General features: G+C 47.5%; 1 protein-coding gene across 3 annotated transcripts in view; it reads left to right on the top strand.

Annotated features, from left to right (window-relative positions):
* Positions 1 to 11,638, top strand: part of cct8 (chaperonin containing TCP1, subunit 8 (theta)) — a 35,771-nt gene extending 24,133 nt beyond the window's left edge. The window contains exons 7-15 of one of the 3 annotated variants that reach the window (XM_038983888.1): positions 542 to 679; positions 1,160 to 1,338; positions 1,625 to 1,691; positions 2,988 to 3,075; positions 3,214 to 3,401; positions 6,412 to 6,576; positions 6,819 to 6,938; positions 8,998 to 9,135; positions 11,344 to 11,638. In XM_038983888.1, coding sequence (XP_038839816.1) covers positions 542 to 679; positions 1,160 to 1,338; positions 1,625 to 1,691; positions 2,988 to 3,075; positions 3,214 to 3,401; positions 6,412 to 6,576; positions 6,819 to 6,938; positions 8,998 to 9,102 — 1,050 coding nt within the window. In that variant the 3' untranslated portion in view covers positions 9,103 to 9,135; positions 11,344 to 11,638. Of the gene's footprint in view, positions 1 to 541; positions 680 to 1,159; positions 1,339 to 1,624; positions 1,692 to 2,987; positions 3,076 to 3,213; positions 3,402 to 6,077; positions 6,126 to 6,411; positions 6,577 to 6,818; positions 6,939 to 8,997; positions 9,136 to 11,343 lie in introns of those variants that run through there. The other 2 variants (XM_038983889.1, XM_038983890.1) reach the window with 2 other exon arrangements.
* Positions 11,639 to 13,687: the final 2,049 nt, after the last annotated feature.

Genomic DNA, 13,687 nt, shown 5'->3' with positions numbered 1-13,687 from the left:
TGGTTGAGGGTCTGTTACACGCTAGACTTGTTATGGTTGAGGGTCTGTTACACTGCTAGACTTGTTATGGTTGAGGGTCTGTAACACGCTAGACTTGTTATGGTTGGGGGTCTGTTACACGCTAGACTTGTTATGGTTGGGGGTCTGTAACACGCTAGACTTGTTATGGTTGGGGGTCTGTTACACGCTAGACTTGTTATGGTTGGGGGTCTGTAACACGCTAGACTTGTTATGGTTGGGGGTCTGTTACACGCTAGACTTGTTATGGTTGGGGGTCTGTTACACGCTAGACTTGTTATGGTTGGGGGTCTGTTACACGCTAGACTTGTTATGGTTGGGGGTCTGTTACACGCTAGACTTGTTATGGTTGGGGGTCTGTTACACGCTAGACTTGTTATGGTCGGGGGTCTGTTACACTGCTAGACTTGTTATGGTCGGGGGTCTGTTACACTGCTAGACTTGTTATGGTTGGGGGTCTGTTACACGCTAGACTTGTTATGGGTGGGGGTCTGTAACACTGCTCTCTGGTGTGTCTGTGCAGGGCTGTGGACTGACTTCGTCCTCGGTGCTCCATGGGATGGTGTTCAAGAAGGAGACGGAGGGAGATGTCACGTCAATCAAAGACGCCAGGATCGCAGTCTTCTCATGCCCCTTCGACTGCATGGTCACAGAAACCAAGGTAGGATGGAAATAAATGTTACCCCTCTAGCTCCCTTCCTCCCTCCCTCTAGCTCCCTTCCTCCCTCCCTCTAGCTAGCTCCCTTCCTCCCTCCCTCTAGCTAGCTCCCTTCCTCCCTCCCTCTAGCTAGCTCCCTTCCTCCCTCCCTCTAGCTAGCTCCCTTCCTCGCTCCCTCTAGCTAGCTCCCTTCCTCGCTCCCTTCCTCGCTCCCTCTAGCTCCCTTCCTCGCTCCCTCTAGCTCCCTTCCTCGCTCCCTCTAGCTCCCTTCCTCGCTCCCTTCCTCGCTCCCTTCCTCGCTCTAGCTCTCTCCCTTCCTCCCTCTAGCTCTCTCCCTTCCTCCCTCTAGCTCTCTCCCTTCCTCCCTCTAGCTCTCTCCCTTCCTCCCTCTGCAGGGTACAGTGTTGATAAATAATGCGGAGGAGCTCCTTAACTTCAGTAAAGGAGAGGAGGATATGATATTGTCTCTCCCTCCCTCTGCAGGGTACAGTGTTGATAAATAATGCAGAGGAGCTCCTTAACTTCAGTAAGGGAGAGGAGGATATGATGGAAGCCCAAGTCAAGTCCATCGCTGAGGCAGGCGCCAACGTAGTGGTGACCGGTGGAAAAGTGGCGGACATGGCACTGCACTACGCCAACAAGTACAAGCTCATGGTTGTCAGGTAGGATACCAGCTCGTGGCCGGCAGGTAGGGCACCAGCTCGTGCCTGTTTTTAATTTCAGACCACTTCCTGCCTAAAAATCAACATTCCAACACCGTCTGCTCTAGTTCCTTTGTCAGTTAAGATGAACTTGGTCATGAGGGTTTTAGTCAAGGGGTTACATGGGGTAGCTGGTAGGTCTTATTGGGGGTGTGAACCACCTGCTCTATATCTACTAAACATTAGCTGCTGGTCCTTAAGGATCCTGTCTCTCTCTCTTTGTGTTACTGACCCGTGTCTCCTGCAGGCTGAACTCTAAATGGGATCTGAGGAGACTGTGTAAGACTGTCGGAGCTGTGGCCCTGCCTAGACTGGTGAGTTCCCCTTACTGACGGGGTAGTATGGGTGTTGACGGTATTCGTACCCAATCGTTCGGTACGGGGACCTCTCGGGTTCGGTACGGGGACCTCTCGGGTTCGGTACGGGGACCTCTCGGGTTCGGTACGGGGACCTCTCGGGTTCGGTCCGGGGACCTCTCGGGTTCGGTCCGGGGACCTCTCGGGTTCGGTCCGGGGACCTCTCGGGTTCGGTCCGGGGACCTCTCGGGTTCGGTCCGGGGACCTCTCGGGTTCGGTCCGCGGACCTGTCGGGTCCGGTCCGGGGACCTGTCGGGTCCGGTCCGGGGACCTGTCGGGTTCGGTCCGGGGACCTCTCGGGTTCGGTCCGGGGACCTCTCGGGTTCGGTCCGCGGACCTGTCGGGTCCGGTCCGCGAACCTCTCGGGTCCGGTCCGCGAACCTCTCGGGTCCGGTCCGCAAACCTCCCGGGTCCGGTCCGCAAACCTCCCGGGTCCGGTCCGCAAACCTCCCGGGTCCGGTCCGCAAACCTCCCGGGTCCGGTCCGCAAACCTCCCGGGTTTAAACGATCCTTTTTGTAAGGTGCAGTCAGGAACTACTCTGAACAAAATGTAACAATTTTCAAAGATTTTACAAAGTCGCAGTTCATATAAGGATATCCGTCAATTGAAATAAATGCCAGGATACCAATCACTACCAGGTTTATTTCTCTACTCCCGTCAACTGTGTCGTTTTACAAAATCAGCTGTAGTTTCAAGCATGTTTTAAGGGGCAGCTTTTCAACAGAGCTCTTAAAGCGACAGTAGCGTAGTTTCTTCCTCAAAGTATCTAAAAATATATGCTACAATAACCACGTGTCCATGGGGGTAAATGCAGATGGACAAACCCCTTGCTTCAGCCTCTGTACATTTTATAGCTACTATTCTGCATCGGTTGGCTTCAGGTTTGTTATTGGGCTTATTTGGAGGTGGGACTTATTTTTTTAGATGGTGTCAGTATCTTAATTTATATTATTTAAAAAATCGAATAAAATCATAAAAATCCTATCATAAAAATGATCCTTTGGAGGACCTGTAAGCAAGGGGACTGGAATTGGTCAAACTTATTTTAATACTTGTACAAAATAATGTATTATTAAAATAATGAATAATCCTCTTTCCCTAAACGCACGATGGTCATGACTTTCTAACATGAAAGGGGAGGTTAACTTGGCCCCAGACAATCGATATGTAAAATAAATTAATTTATTCATGTAAGTTGTGCTTCTTCCAAGTCAAAACTGAAACGGACCATTCCTATGTCCTCTCCCCCCCAGACCCCTCCCACTCCGGAGGAGATGGGTCACTGTGACAGTGTCTACCTGGATGAGGTGGGAGACACTCAGGTGGTGGTCTTCAAACACGGTGAGAAAACACAGAGACACTTCACAACTAAAAGTCTCTCGTTTTAAAACACATTTCTGTGTGTTCGGGAACTAGAACAGTCTGCATTGGTGCCCATCTCATAGTCGTTCTCTTTCCACCTCTCCTCCCCCTTCACAGAGAAAGAGGACGGGGCCATCTCCACCCTGGTAATTAGAGGATCCACTGACAACCGGATGGATGATATCGAGCGGGCCATCGACGACGGGGTCAACACCTTCAAGGTTCTGGTCAGAGACAAGAGACTGGTGCCAGGTGCCGGAGCTACGGAGATAGAACTGGCTAGACAGATCACTTCATACGGAGAGGTACGGAGATAGAACTGGCTAGACAGATCACTTCATACGGAGAGGTACGGAGATAGAACTGGCTAGACAGATCACTTCATACGGAGAGGTACGGAGATAGAACTGGCTAGACAGATCACTTCATACGGAGAGGTACGGAGATAGAACTGGCTAGACAGATCACTTCATACGGAGATAGAACTGGCTAGACAGATCACTTCATACGGAGATAGAACTGGCTAGACAGATCACTTCATACGGAGATAGAACTGGCTAGACAGATCACTTCATACGGAGATAGAACTGGCTAGACAGATCACTTCATACGGAGATAGAACTGGCTAGACAGATCACTTCATACGGAGATAGAACTGGCTAGACAGATCACTTCATACGGAGATAGAACTGGCTAGACAGATCACTTCATACGGAGATAGAACTGGCTAGACAGATCACTTCATACGGAGATAGAACTGGCTAGACAGATCACTTCATACGGAGATAGAACTGGCTAGACAGATCACTTCATACGGAGATAGAACTGGCTAGACAGATCACTTCATACGGAGATAGAACTGGCTAGACAGATCACTTCATACGGAGATAGAACTGGCTAGACAGATCACTTCATACGGAGAGGTACGGAGATAGAACTGGCTAGACAGATCACTTCATACGGAGATAGAACTGGCTAGACAGATCACTTCATACGGAGAGGTACGGAGATAGAACTGGCTAGACAGATCACTTCATACGGAGAGGTACGGAGATAGAACTGGCTAGACAGATCACTTCATACGGAGAGGTACGGAGATAGAACTGGCTAGACAGATCACTTCATACGGAGATAGAACTGGCTAGACAGATCACTTCATACGGAGAGGTACGGAGATAGAACTGGCTAGACAGATCACTTCATACGGAGAGGTACGGAGATAGAACTGGCTAGACAGATCACTTCATACGGAGAGGTACGGAGATAGAACTGGCTAGACAGATCACTTCATACGGAGAGGTACGGAGATAGAACTGGCTAGACAGATCACTTCATACGGAGATAGAACTGGCTAGACAGATCACTTCATACGGAGAGGTACGGAGATAGAACTGGCTAGACAGATCACTTCATACGGAGAGGTACGGAGATAGAACTGGCTAGACAGATCACTTCATACGGAGAGGTACGGAGATAGAACTGGCTAGACAGATCACTTCATACGGAGATAGAACTGGCTAGACAGATCACTTCATACGGAGATAGAACTGGCTAGACAGATCACTTCATACGGAGATAGAACTGGCTAGACAGATCACTTCATACGGAGATAGAACTGGCTAGACAGATCACTTCATACGGAGATAGAACTGGCTAGACAGATCACTTCATACGGAGATAGAACTGGCTAGACAGATCACTTCATACGGAGATAGAACTGGCTAGACAGATCACTTCATACGGAGAGGTACGGAGATAGAACTGGCTAGACAGATCACTTCATACAGAGAGGTACGGAGATAGAACTGGCTAGACAGATCACTTCATACGGAGAGGTACGGAGATAGAACTGGCTAGACAGATCACTTCATACGGAGATAGAACTGGCTAGACAGATCACTTCATACGGAGATAGAACTGGCTAGACAGATCACTTCATACGGAGAGGTACGGAGATAGAACTGGCTAGACAGATCACTTCATACGGAGAGGTACGGAGATAGAACTGGCTAGACAGATCACTTCATACGGAGAGGTACGGAGATAGAACTGGCTAGACAGATCACTTCATACGGAGAGGTACGGAGATAGAACTGGCTAGACAGATCACTTCATACGGAGAGGTACGGAGATAGAACTGGCTAGACAGATCACTTCATACGGAGAGGTACGGAGATAGAACTGGCTAGACAGATCACTTCATACGGAGAGGTACGGAGATAGAACTGGCTAGACAGATCACTTCATACGGAGAGGTACGGAGATAGAACTGGCTAGACAGATCACTTCATACGGAGAGGTACGGAGATAGAACTGGCTAGACAGATCACTTCATACGGAGATAGAACTGGCTAGACAGATCACTTCATACGGAGAGGTACGGAGATAGAACTGGCTAGACAGATCACTTCATACGGAGAGGTACGGAGATAGAACTGGCTAGACAGATCACTTCATACGGAGAGGTACGGAGATAGAACTGGCTAGACAGATCACTTCATACGGAGATAGAACTGGCTAGACAGATCACTTCATACGGAGAGGTACGGAGATAGAACTGGCTAGACAGATCACTTCATACGGAGAGGTACGGAGATAGAACTGGCTAGACAGATCACTTCATACGGAGAGGTACGGAGATAGAACTGGCTAGACAGATCACTTCATACGGAGAGGTACGGAGATAGAACTGGCTAGACAGATCACTTCATACGGAGATAGAACTGGCTAGACAGATCACTTCATACGGAGAGGTACGGAGATAGAACTGGCTAGACAGATCACTTCATACGGAGAGGTACGGAGATAGAACTGGCTAGACAGATCACTTCATACGGAGAGGTACGGAACACGGACGTGTGTATGTTAACGAACGTGTCGTTTAAAAACATTAACTAGTATGACTCCCTGTCTAGTCGTTTCTGGTCTTGGAGCAGTGTCATATTAACAAGTTTGCCTGACCCCCCCTCCCCCCCCTCTAGTCGTGTCCGGGTCTTGGAGCAGTGTCATATTAACAAGTTTGCCTGACCCCCCCTCCCCCCCCTCTAGTCGTGTCCGGGTCTTGGAGCAGTGTCATATTAACAAGTTTGCCTGACCCCCCCCCTCCCCCCTCCTCTAGTCGTTTCCGGTCTTGGAGCAGTGTCATATTAACAAGTTTGCCTGACCCCCCCTCCCCCCCCTCTAGTCTTGTCCGGGTCTGGAGCAGTGTCATATTAACAAGTTTGCCTGACCCCCCCCTCCCCCCTCCTCTAGTCGTTTCCGGTCTTGGAGCAGTGTCATATTAACAAGTTTGCCTGACCCTCCCCCCCCCTCTAGTCGTGTCCGGGTCTGGAGCAGTACGCCATTAAGAAGTTTGCTGAGGCGTTTGAGGCGGTGCCCAGAGCGTTGGCAGAGAACTCTGGCATCAAGGGAAACGAGCTCATCTCCAAATTGTACGCCGTGCATCACGAGGGCAACAAGAACATGGGCTTTGACATCGAGGTGTGTGAGACGTTACCTTCCTGTTCCATTTCCTGTTTGTTTTTTTCTTCTTCCTTATACGTGACAAGGTGCGCTTGGTTTAGTTTGCACAGTGTACCAGGTTGGCAGAGGTTTTCCCAAAGAAGCTCTACCGGCACACCAGGCAAATTAAATCCAGTGCACCTTAAGACAATAAGTTTCTGTTGATTTCCATGGAAGCGTTTTTAATTGTTTCTTACAAAGCTGACATTTTGTGTTCACAGGGAGAGGGTGCTGCTCTGAAGGACATGCTTGAAGCGGGGATCCTGGAGCCTTTCCTGGTCAAACACTGGGGCATCAAACTAGCTACCAACGCTGCTATCACCGTGCTCCGAGTAGACCAGGTACAGACAGACAGACAGACAGACAGACAGACAGACAGACAGACAGACAGACAGACAGACAGACAGAGAGAGAGAGAGACAGAGAGAGAGAGAGACAGAGAGAGAGAGAGACAGAGAGAGAGAGAGAGAGAGAGAGAGAGAGAGAGAGAGAGAGAGAGAGAGAGAGAGAGAGAGAGAGAGAGAGAGAGAGAGAGAGAGAGAGAGAGAGAGAGAGAGAGAGAGAGAGAGAGAGAGAGAGAGAGAGAGAGAGAGAGAGAGAGAGAGAGAGAGAGAGAGAGAGAGAGAGAGAGAGAGAGAGAGAGAGAGAGAGAGAGAGAGAGAGAGAGAGAGAGAGGGGGTTGGAGAGAGAGAGAGGGTTGGAGAGAGAGAGAGGGTTGGAGAGAGAGAGAGGGTTGGAGAGAGAGAGAGGGTTGGAGAGAGAGAGAGAGGGTTGGAGAGAGAGAGAGAGGAGGGTTGGAGAGAGAGGGGGGTTGGAGAGAGAGGAGGGTTGGAGAGAGAGGAGGGTTGGAGAGGAGGGTTGGAGAGAGAGGAGGAGGGAGAGGAGGGTTGGAGAGAGAGGAGGGTTGGAGAGGAGGGTTGGAGAGAGAGGAGGGTTGAAGAGAGAGGAGGGTTGAAGAGAGAGGGTTGGAGAGAGAGGAGGGAGAGAGAGGGTTGGAGAGAGGAGGAGGGAGAGAGAGGGTTGGAGAGAGGAGGAGGGAGAGAGAGGGTTGGAGAGAGAGGGTTAGAAATAGAGGGTTAGAGGGTTAGAGAGAGAGGGTTAGAAATAGAGGGTTAGAGGGTTAGAGAGAGAGGGTTAGAGGGTTAGAGAGAGAGGGTTAGAAATAGAGGGTTAGAGGGTTAGAGAGAGAGGGTTAGAAATAGAGGGTTAGAGGGTTAGAGAGAGAGGGTTAGAAATAGAGGGTTAGAAATAGAGGGTTAGAAATAGAGGGTTAGAAATAGAGGGTTAGAAATAGAGGGAGGGAGAGAGAGGGTTAGAGAAATAGAGAGAGAGGAGGAGGGAGAGAGAGGGTTAGAGAAATAGAGAGAGAGGAGGAGGGAGAGAGAGGGTTAGAGAAATAGAGAGAGAGGAGGAGGGAGAGAGAGAGGAGGAGGGAGGGAGTGAGAGTTAAAGAAATAGAGAGAGAGACAGACAGACAGACAGACAGACAGACAGACAGACAGACAGACAGACAGACAGACAGACAGACAGACAGACAGACAGACAGACAGACAGACAGACAGACAGACAGACAGACAGAGGCATCAAACTAGCTACCAACGCTGCTATCTAGGGATGTAACGATTCACCGATGCGCACCAGTCGCCGGTGCAAATGTTTCAGCAGATACTTCATTTGAGTGCGCGGAGTGCCTGGACGCAGTCCTTAGCCGTGGTATATTGGCCATATATCACAATCCCCCCCGAGGTGCCTTATTGCTATTGTAAACTGGTTATCAACATAATTAGTGCAGTAAAAAATAAATGTTTTATCATACCTAAGTCACTAGTTTAGTGTACATATATTGTGGATAGAATTGATTGTTCAGCCAATATGACTGCTGTTCCTCAAAGCTGATGTAGACATTGAAGTCTCTCGTTCCCATACCTAAATACCATGACGGTCAGCCAATCAGCATTCAGAGCTCAAACCACCCAGTTCCTATTTACTCGTGTCGGCTCATGAGCTCCACCTGCGGGAGATTTTATTTTAGAATAGAAAATGGATGTGTTAGTACATCGAGCCGAATCCCATCGAGTCGTTCCTCTAAACAAACCGTCTATTCAAACTAAAACGTTTAGTTCCTGTATCGTATCCGAGCCCATGTATCTACTAGATAGGTATCCAATTTGTTTTGAAAGGGGGGGAAACGTACACATCCCTACCACTATCACTGTGCTCCTACTGGACCAGCTACACACACACTCATCTTCTCATTGCAGGTCAAATGGTTTTTCATCTTTTTAATTGCTGTCTTCACGTCTCTTTTCCCAAGTTCTCATCAGCAACCAATGGATCCTGTAGAAATGTACAAGATGTGTGTTAATCTGTGTGTTTGGGGGGGGGGGTGTTTGTGTGTAGATTATCATGGCTAAGCCAGCAGGTGGGCCCCGGGCTCCTAAACAGCAAGGCCACTGGGACAAAGACGAGGGAGACGAACCTGAACACTTTGATACACACCACTAACCTTCCTGAACAGGACAGAATACACACTGACAGGTGCTGCTGGAGCTGTGTGTGACCGGGGGGGGCACGGCACGGGAAACACTCACTGTGTGTGATGGTCAAATGGCACGAGGAAAAACTCACTCACAGGGTGTCTGCGGTTCCTTAGTCTTTAAATACATTTTATCTGATTTTAGAAGGCCTTAAGTCTTAAATTCAGTTTTCGAAGGTCCGCGGTGTCGGAGATGGATACAGTGTTTCCTGTATGTTGTGTCGCTGCTTAATTGTTGCCACATCAAATAATATTGGAGGTCACTTTCAAGATGGGCTGTCCGGCCACTTTCAAGATGCTGTCACCGCCACCATGCTTCACCGTAGGGATGGTGCCAGGTTTCCTCCGGACGTGACGCTTCGTATTTCAGGCCAAAGAGTTCAATCTTGGTTTGATCAGACCACAGAAACTTGTTTTCACATGGTCTGAGAGTCCTGCTATGAGCCATATAGCCTTTGGTAATAGACAGGCCTCAAATGACCACTTCTTGCCAACATGGGCTCATTTCTGGAGAGGAATATATGTGTGGTCAACGCAGACCTCAATTGATATTAAGTTGAATTCCAAGTTTCATTTAAAATGTTCTTAAAATTCAATTTCATGGAACCTGCAGATACCTTGCTGTCATGTTTTGGATATGCCCCGTTAATGGGGGATACATTTGTGATGGGAAATGGCATGAATACTCACTCTGTCGTGTGTTTAAATATAATAAGATAACAATGTTAATGAGACTACTGCTACCGTGTGACTAATCATAACATTGTTTGTTTTTATTTAGACGAAGGCTCGCTAACTGCTGTAATATAACCATGTTTGTGTTGTGTAGTAGATGTATTTGTTATGGATCCCCATTAGTTCCTGCCAAGGCAGCAGCTACTCTTCCTGTGGTTTATTATGGATCCCCATTAGTTCCTGCCAAGGCAGCAGCTACTCTTCCTGGAGTTTATTATGGATCCCCATTAGTTCCTGCCAAGGCAGCAGCTACTCTTCCTGGGGTTTATTATGGATCCCCATTAGTTCCTGCCAAGGCAGCAGCTACTCTTCCTGGGGTTTATTATGGATCCCCATTAGTTCCTGCCAAGGCAGCAGCTACTCTTCCTGGGGTATATTATGGATCCCCATTAGTTCCTGCCAAGGCAGCAGCTACTCTTCCTGGGGTTTATTATGGATCCCCATTAGTTCCTGCCAAGGCAGCAGCTACTCTTCCTGGGGTTTATTATGGATCCCCATTAGTTCCTGCCAAGGCAGCAGCTACTCTTCCTGTGGTTTATTATGGATCCCCATTAGTTCCTGCCAAGGCAGCAGCTACTCTTCCTGGGGTTTATTATGGATCCCCATTAGTTCCTGCCAAGGCAGCAGCTACTCTTCCTGGGGTTTATTATGGATCCCCATTAGTTCCTGCCAAGGCAGCAGCTACTCTTCCTGGGGTTTATTATGGATCCCCATTTAGTTCCTGTCAAGGCAGCGGCTACTCTTCCTGGGGTTTATTATGGATCCCCATTAGTTCCTGCCAAGGCAGCAGCTACTCTACCTGGGGTTTATTATGGATCCCCATTAGTTCCTGTCAAGGCAGCAGCTACTCTTCCTGGGGTTTATTATGGATCCCCATTAGTTCCTGTCAAGGCAGCAGCTACTCTTCCTGGGGTTTATTATGGATCCCCATTAGTTCCTGCCAAGGCAGCAGCTACTCTTCCTGGGGTTTGTTATGGATCCCCATTAGTTCCTGCCAAGGCAGCAGCTTCTCTTCCTGGGGTTTATTATGGATCCCCGTTAGTTCCTGCGAAAGCAGCGGCTTCTCTTCCTGTGGTCCAAACACATTATGGAACTTACATTACAAAGAAAACAAGAGATAAAACAGTACAACATATAATATTATTCCACCACTACATATCTACAATACAACATGTATAATACCACCACTACAACAGTACTACAGGGTAGATGTGTATCTTCAGTCTGCTGGAGTCACTGCCTGCATTTCACATGCTATGTTTGTTTTTATTTCCCCTGTGTGGTACTGTGTGACTGAAACTAACCTCTGGGACCCAAGGGGGGGGGGGGGGTGACACGTTCAGATACAACTGTAATAATGGGGGGGGGGGGGGGGGGGGGGTGTTCGCATCTGGCACCGTGTGTGAATGCATGCTGCATGATCCACAACAGAATGTTCACAATGGTGGAATGACTGACTGTGTGTGTGTCCTCAGATCATCATGGCCAAACCGGCAGGCGGACCCAAAGCCCCCACAGGCAAGAAAGACTGGGATGAAGATGAATGAACATGACCTCTACCCTTTGACCACCTAACCCCCGTCACTATGCCCCCCCCCACACCCTGGTTTTTCTATGTTTTATTTAAAGTCCAAAGCGTTTGGCGTATTGTGTAGGCACCCACCATCCTGCGTGGTTACTGTACGATGGAAGGAGAGATGACATGGATGATGATGGCACTGTATTGCTTTTTATGTTCTCCTCTCAAATAAAAGGCACTTCATTCCTGTCGTTGTATTGTCTTTTTATTGCAATGTCAAATCCTTTCTCGGTAATGGCTAAGTAACTTACTGTGAGAGAAAAATAAAATGCTTCTTAGCTTGGTGCCAGGACTGTCTGGTCTTCTGAGTGGGGAACATTGAAAACTAGATCTTATTGGCTGTGGAATGTTGGAATGGAATGTTCTTATTGGTTAATAGACCATTGATATTACCAAGGAGGCCAAAACTCCTTTCCACCAAAACAGGATGGAGTTTCAGGCCATCCTTTCAAACGGCTCTTATAAAGAACGTCTTCCAACCTCCGTCTGGAAATTATATGAACACAGGAACATCTAGTTTTGGACTGAGCCTTTAATTCCTTTATACTCATACAGGTTGAAAATGGCAGATTTGGACACTAAGTGCCTAAACTGGAATGCAGTGGCTGTACCATAACATGCTATACCTGATGTCTGAGCCCTCTCGGGGTTTTGAATTATAGACGCTTTGAATTTGAGCTCAGTGCGTGACAAGAATTTGCTCCCAACACCCATATCCCTCAAGCTAATTGGGCTACTTTTGCTGTCTTCGTTTCAGGAGGAAATACATGTCGGCCATTTCCTCTGCTGTCTTCGTTTCAGGAGGAAATACATGTCGGCCATTTCCTCTGCTGTCTTCGTTTCAGGAGGAAATACATGTCGGCCGTTTCAGGAGGAAATACATGTCGGCCATTTCCTCTGCTGTCTTCGTTTCAGGAGGAAATACATGTCGGCCATTTCCTCTGCTGTCTTCGTTTCAGGAGGAAATACATGTCGGCCATTTCCTCTGCTGTCTTCGTTTCAGGAGGAAATACATGTCGGCCATTTCCTCTGCTGTCTTCGTTTCAGGAGGAAATACATGTCGGCCATTTCCTCTGCTGTCTTCGTTTCAGGGGGAAATACATGTCGGCCATTTCCTCTGCTGTCTTCTTTTCAGGGGGAAATACATGTCGGCCATTTCCTCTGCTGTCTTCTTTTCAGGGGGAAATACATGTCGGCCATTTCCTCTGCTGTCTTCGTTTCAGGAGGAAATGCATGTCGGCCATTTCCTCTGCTGTCTTCGTTTCAGGAGGAAGCTGGTTCGACCGTGAACAGTTGTTCAACACTTGACTGTCATTCAGAATATTCCTTCCTGGATCTGATGATAACGTGTGAAAATGTGCACCACTAATCAGCTGGATGCTAAATGAGCATCCAACAAGTATTATGCAGAATTATTGAAGAACCACTTATTAATCAAATCAAATGTATTTATATAGCCCTTCTTACATCAGCTGATATCTCAAAGTGCTGTACAGAAACCCAGCCTAAAACCCCAAACAGCAAGCAATGCAGGTGTAGAAGCACTTACTAATAACAGTATCAATTTAGGTTTTGTAAGTATCAAGGTAAGGTGACTTTTTTGGGGGGTTTAGAAGCATTCGATTTTGCCATCACATTTATTATTTTGGATTTGTGTGCCCCTGAAAACGGTTTCCACCCTGTAATATAAGGAGACAACAAATATGACAGAAGTTACACTGCATTTCTGAGATCTCTATACAACAAAAACGGTCAGATTTTTACAAGGTTCAAGTTCAATATCTAATTTAACTGACTAATACTTAATATAACAACAACTTACACTGCCATAAATGCAAGGACAGGAAAGTAATGTTTTATGTCACACGATTTTGGACAAAATCCATCAAGACACCAGTCATGATAAAGGGTTAAACATGAATTGTATTGCAAATAGCTATGACCCCCCTTATATATATTCATGTTATGACAGGAAAACAACTGCCATATTATTATCAACGACTTATCAACAGCTGTAACACGTTTTTCAGTGTAGGAAAACCTCACTGGAACTCTAGTTTATAGAAAGAAACATTGCCTACGGGAATAACTTCACTGTGAAGTACACATGTGCAATAACTCATTTCGCCCTTGCACACCTTGTAAACAATAGCATGTAGGGTCACGTCTACAAAACTCAGTGCATTCTGTTCTTAGTATTGTTTTGGGAACCGAAAACTGTATTGAGATCGTCCTTTTCC

The sequence above is a fragment of the Salvelinus namaycush genome, unplaced genomic scaffold (assembly GCF_016432855.1).
Source record: "Salvelinus namaycush isolate Seneca unplaced genomic scaffold, SaNama_1.0 Scaffold199, whole genome shotgun sequence".
NCBI classification, from domain to species: domain Eukaryota; kingdom Metazoa; phylum Chordata; class Actinopteri; order Salmoniformes; family Salmonidae; genus Salvelinus; species Salvelinus namaycush.
Note: the sequence above shows the minus strand (reverse complement) of the source record. Positions and strands in the feature narration are given on the sequence as shown.